This window comes from Saccopteryx bilineata, chromosome 3, assembly GCF_036850765.1.
Source record: "Saccopteryx bilineata isolate mSacBil1 chromosome 3, mSacBil1_pri_phased_curated, whole genome shotgun sequence".
NCBI classification, from domain to species: Eukaryota; Metazoa; Chordata; class Mammalia; order Chiroptera; family Emballonuridae; genus Saccopteryx; species Saccopteryx bilineata.
Window position 1 is genome coordinate 292,089,332 of NC_089492.1, and position 6,000 is coordinate 292,095,331.

The 6,000-nt window shown below is 61.8% G+C and overlaps 1 protein-coding gene across 1 annotated transcript in view; it reads left to right on the forward strand.

The window, feature by feature from the left end:
• Positions 1-4,511, forward strand: part of MORN1 (MORN repeat containing 1) — a 41,490-nt gene extending 36,979 nt beyond the window's left edge. The window contains exons 13-14 of the mRNA XM_066270654.1: positions 2,303-2,340; positions 4,297-4,511. Of these exons, the coding sequence (XP_066126751.1) occupies positions 2,303-2,340; positions 4,297-4,445 (187 nt within the window). The 3' untranslated portion in view covers positions 4,446-4,511. The remainder of the gene's footprint in view (positions 1-2,302; positions 2,341-4,296) is intronic.
• The last annotated feature ends 1,489 nt before the right edge of the window (positions 4,512-6,000 follow it).

Here is a 6,000-nt window from a genome sequence, read left to right on the forward strand (position 1 = left end):
GGTCAGATTCACAATGTCCGGCACCCGGTCACAGATTACCAGGCACATAAAACCCTCCAGAGCCCTGGCCGGATAGCTCGGTTGGCTGGAGCGTCATCCCACCCAATATGCCAAGGTTGTGGGCTCCATCCCTGGTCAGGGCATGTACAGGAACAGGTGGACATTCCTGTCTCTCTCTCTCTCTCTCCCCCTTCCTCTCTCACTAAAATCAATAAGTTATTATTTTAAATGCCAGAAAGTATGAGCCATACAAGAAATAACAATCAACCAAAACCGACCCAGAAACAACGCAGCTGCAGGAACGAAGAGAAGGGGACGCTGACCAGTGACGAAGGGACTGCATGTGTCTGAGACATGGAAAGCGTGAGAAGAGGAACTGCCCGGTGACCACACACAGAAGGGTCAGCAGCAGAGCAGACATGCAGAGAGGGCGTGTGAACTTGAAGACAGACCACAGAGATGAAACCGAACATCGCCAGCTCAGCAGCTCCAGCTGTGAGGTGACTTCCGGCCGCCAGATGCCAAAGTGGGGGAGCGGAGGGGGAGAGACAAAGGATTCGAGGAAATAACCAAAATATTTTCAAATCTGACGAAAACCATACACCTGCCGACCCAAGGCACTTGGCAAACGCCAAGCACAGGGAACATGTGGCAAGGGCAGTGGGCCCAGATAGAGCGGAGGCCTCGGTTGCGGCCATGAAGGGTGGAGGGGCGAGCGCTCCCATCATGTCCGCCCCACCCCTGCCTGTGGGTCCGTCCCCCACCCGAGGATGATATGGGCTCGGTGTGGCTTCCAGAGGATGCCTGCCAGCCGGCCAGGCCCTGCTGCCCACCCGGTGGCTGGAGGGCCAGCCCGTGCTCAGTCAGGGACTCTGGGTCACACCGCTGCCCAGGTCTCCACGGCTCCAGGCCGCCCCGTGGGTGTGTGGGAGCGTCAGCCGGCCGGGCGCCTCTGGCGTCTCCTTGCCCAGGGTCCCCAGCCCTGGCCTGGCTCCACCGTTTGCGCACAGCCCTGGGGGTTCTGTAAAAACGCTCCTGCTCCTCATAACCCCGTTTACATCTCCTGAAGCTGGCAGCCCGGCCGGCTCTGGTTATTCTTAGCACTCAATTATTTATCTGCCTCCCTCCGCCCTGCACTCCAGAGTCCTTAACGTGGCTCCGGGGGCTGAGCCACAGCCCACTCCCCCCCACACACACACACTCGAAATGAAGTAATTTTAAAATCTTTTGTCTTTAAATTTTTATCACCCAAACCATGCATGTGGTATGTGAGCTTGGCAAGGGGTCGGAACCTGGCAGGTCGCCGAGTCCCAGCTAAGGAGCCCCTTGCTCCTGCTATGTAATGACAGGAAACCTCCAGCCATGGAGGGTGGGGGGCGGGGAACCCCGCTGCCCCCCCCCAGTCCCTCTGGTTGCATAATTCAGTGCAAGCACAGCCCGTCACATCAGGGGCCTCTATGCCACCCAGAAAGACCTCCAGAGGCCAGAGGACTTGGGGCATCCACACCACGGTGGCTGCCTGGTCCCCCCCAAGGACGTGTGAAGGAGGCTGAGGGCTCGACACAGGGGCAGAGATCAAGCCAGGGGCTCCGGCACACGAGTCCTCATCGGGGACACAGCCAGGTTCTCCAGGGCAGGTGACCCTCCCTAGGGGCAGGAGGGTGGGCCCATCACTCTCTGTAGAGTGGAAACCCACATGGGTGGTGGCCTCCAGAACCCTCTGGTTGAGACAGAAATACTGAGACTTGGGTCTGAAGCTTGTCCCCACCTCAGAGAGCCCGGGCTGCCGTGGCCTATGGTGAGAGTCTCCATCCCTAGGACGTGGGACCTCGCTCCAGGATCCCACCCATCGTGTCTTCACCTGCTCCCTCTTCACCCCCGTCACAAGGTTAAAAGGACCTTTACTTCCCAGGAGGGGGACACAGTGTCCTGCGGCCCAGCCGCACTGAGTCCCATGCTCCCAGCCGCCTCCTGTCACTTCTTGCTGGAAAGTCACCATTGCTTCGTGTTCTGAACAAGCCCTGCTTCGCCTTGTGAGGGCCAGCACCTTGACCCTGCTCGGACAGCACTGCTGGGGGCAGGAGTGGCTCTGCTCTAGACAGCAAGATGCAGGAGGGGGGCCGGGGAGGGTCAGAGAGCGGGTCACAGCCTCACAGCCCTCCTCTCCAGGGCCAGGCTGATGGTCACACCCGTGTCCTCTGCTGTCCACAGGGCCCCAGTGCTGTGGGCCCAGGAGTGTGTGTGTGGGGGGGGTGTCGCACATGGAGGTGCCTGCAGGGCCATCTTTCTCTTCTCCCCGCAGGCCTGACAGGTCAGAGCCAGTGACGGTGGCCTTCCCAGGTAGGCAGCAGTGGGAGGACACCACCAAGTGGGCCATCTCAAGCTGTTGGATCCAAATAGATCATTTATGTCACCTTTGGAAGGCTGGCCTCGGGCTGGGGGCAGGCACCCTGCCCAATCTGGCCTGCCCCCAGCATAAACGCTCACACCGCCAGAGGCAGGACGGAGGGCCCTGGGCAGGTGCAGGGACGTCAGCTGGCCCAGGGTCCTCACCAGGGCTGCGGCCACCAGGTGGGGTACCCAGTGGAGGGGTGCACACCAGTGAGTACCTGTCTGTCCTCTCAGCCGAGGTGAATGTCCCTGGATCCTGGCTCCAGGGTTCCGACTGGAAGGCTTCCAGCTTCCAGGTCCGAGCCCCTCCCAACCCACCTGCTGTTGTTAGCAAAGCCCCGGAAGGTCCTTGAGCAGGGGGAGAACCAGGGTCTGGGCGGTACCCCATCCCCCTTTTGGGCTGACACTGCTGCCCCAACAGCAGCCACAACGCCTGCTGGCTGGCCAACAGGGCTGGCACCGTGGTCGTCCCCTCCCCTGACCCCTGTGTGAGTGAAGAGGAGTTGTTGTGGGTGGATGGAGGAGATGTGTCCCCTGCGCCAGTTGAAAGGGGCCAGTGGCCAGGTCCCCTAGACTGCACAGGGCTCTAAGGAGAAGCAAGTCCCATGCCATGAGAGGCGATGCCAGTGGGTAGCCAGGTCCCCGAGGTGTGGGCTGGGCTCTGTGGGGACACTGGGCACAAGGCCCCTGACGGGACCACGTGGCGGTTGGGACCAGGCCTTGGGTCGTTTCTGAGGCCAGCATGGTGGCCACCAGCCAGACTCCTTCCCATCCTCCTGGAGGCCACAGGACGAGGTCAGTCGAGGGCTGGCTGTGGCTGTGGCCGCTGCCCGCGGCGGAGCCCTCCCGGTCCCTGGCGGCGCCCTTGGCCATGGCTGGTGTGGCTATGTTCTTGGGAACACCTAGAGACCAGCTGCTTGGAAACACGGGGCGTTGCCATGTGCGGCTCCCCCCCACCCTGCCCCCAGCCGGCCAGGGAGGCCCAGTGCCCCAGGCTGCGGAATGTGGCCCCTCCCAGGTGCCCCAGCCCCCAAACCACGATTTTCTGAAGGCTCTGACTCAAGGCCCAGCCAGCCCAGTGCGACCCGTCCCCTCTGGTCCTGCCCCAGGAATGCAGCCCCTGGGCCGGGCGCTGAGGGTCAGCAAGTAGCCTGCCTCCCAGACCAGCGCTGGAATGTTCTCGCCCTGCAGCCGGCTCCCGCGCCCCCGTTCAGCTGCGGCTGCATTCCTGGTGTGAGCCTGGGCCAGCCCGCGAGCTTTTTCCACGCTCTGGTGCCAGCCCCAGCGGCTCCAGGGAGGGAGAGGGAGGTTTCTATGGCAACCTCACTTTCTGTTATTGCTTATTTTCTTCTTTTATGGTTGCTCCCAACTTTGAAGCTCTCCAGACAGTTTACAGACTGCGAAGAGGAAAGGGCTTTCCTCCCCACATGGGTCCCCAGCTGAGCAGCCCCCTGCAGCCCCCCACAATCCCCCACCCCTCTCACAGCAGGGCAGGCAGGGGCTTCAGAAGAGGCAACCAGGTCTTCAGAGAAATGAATTATTTTTTTCCCATAAAAGATGAAGTGTTTTCAAAAGGAGTCCCGCATCAGCCACAGGCACCTTAATTTGGGAAAGGGGTCTCTGTCTGGCTGGACGGACTCCTGAGGCCTTGCCCAGCCTACCCTACAGAGCTGGCTCCAACTCTGTCCCCAGGATCCCAGGAGGACTGTAGCTGGGCTCATGTCCTGAGTGTGAGATGGTTTACTCACCCAGAATCCAGGATTCACCTACATCGTGCCCCCAGCAGCTGGGGGAGAGGGTGGCCAGGGCCAGGGCAGGTAGGGGAGGGTGCCAGGTGGGGGTGGGCAGGAGTCCGGCAGGCAGAGGCCTCGGGAGGCGAGTCCAAGCGTGCTCCCTCCCTTGCAGGGGAATACGTGATCATGATCCGAGACGTGACCACCCCTCCGTTCTTGGGCCGCACACTGCCCACCGCCTTCAAACACCTTCGGGTGACTGCAAAGGGGACCGGCCAACAGCTCCAAATCCTTGGAGAAGGCCCCAAAGCCCAGAACTAGGAAGACTGCCAGCCCCTGGGGACAAGTGTCCCCTCGGGAGAACACCTCATTTTGAAAGGGACAGAAATGTTGCCTCTGCTTCCCGGGCTACCACCTTCCGCCCTCTCTCCCCAGCCAGCCTGACTGGGGGCCAGGGGGGCCCCCCACGCACCCCAGAACTGCTGGTTTTAATAAAGTGCTCAGCTCTCACAACCGAGTCACGTCATAAACCCCCACCCCGCACATAGCCCTTCCCCACACATCCAACACACATGGTGGCCCCTCCAGGTGCCCCCAGGTACCCTTCCGGGCTGGGGCGTGTCTGTACCACCCGTGTCCTTCTAAATCCAGCAGCAAAGCCATCCAGCTGACCCTTCGGACTCCTCCCAACAGCCCCTACCCTGGCTGGGGGATGTGGGGCCCACAGGCAGCCTGGGAAGTCAGATCCCGTTCTCAATCGAGAAATCAAGGGGCAAAGAGCCAGTGATTGGTTTTCCAAAGACGGGCTGTGTGTCTGCAGGAACAACTGCTCACCCTTGTGTATCTCGCAGCGGCCTCTGAAATACACCCAGGGCAACCGACGCCGGCGGGTTGGCCCATGAGCAGCCGGACACACGCTCAGCACAGACAGGCTGACCATGTGGCCACCCCTGGCCACTCCCACCTGCGGGCTCATATGTCCCAGAGACCCCAGATATAAGACCCCCACTTGGCCCCCTGGCTTCCTGTGCCTTGAAGCCCGGACTCCTCCCTACCCCCTCAGCTGACCACCTGCTTCCTCCTGCACAGAGAAATGGGAATGGGGAGGGGCCACCCAGAGCCCCAGGCCCCTGGTCAGCACAGTCATCTCTGGGCCCAAGCGCGCCAGCCAAGCCCATCTACCGGAACACTCCTCCACTTGGCTCCAGAAACCACACACAGTGATGGCCCCCCATCCCCCCTAACTGCCCAATGTTGGGGACCAGGGCTCAGTACCCACTTCCCTGGGGTGCTCACCCATCTCCTGGTCCTTTCTGTGGCCGGGGCCTCTTCCCAGCTCCAGACCCAGACAGCCAACTGTGACGCACCAGGTACAGCGATGACGGTGCAGCCCCCCACAACCCCTGTCCCGGGGCATGAAGACACCTCAGACTAAACACACCCCCAAATAAGTTCCTGCTCGGCCCCCAGACCAGCTCAGGCCCGATGGATGGCTGGCACCCATCTGCCTTCTCACATGCTCTGTGGCTACCACGAGTCTGGTCCTGGCTTCACAGCTCATCCCTAGCCCCATGGCCTCTCACCGCACACACCCCTCCCCGGCCCACCCTGGCCCAGCAGGTAACCCGTGTCGTTACCAGGAGGACCTCAGGACCCCCAGAGCTGAGCCCTGCCCCTGTCGTGGTCTCTGCTGCCCCCCTTCTCTCCGAGGGAGCCACACGACCCCTGCGCTCCTGCCTCAGGCCTTCACGGTGCCTGTCTCTCTGCTGGAGCTGCCTGTCTCCCAGGGGTCTCCTTCTCAGGAGGCCTGCCTAGGCCGCCTCACCACCCCCAGCGACACTTTCTCCTCCCTCCCTGGTTCATCCTCCCTCTTGGG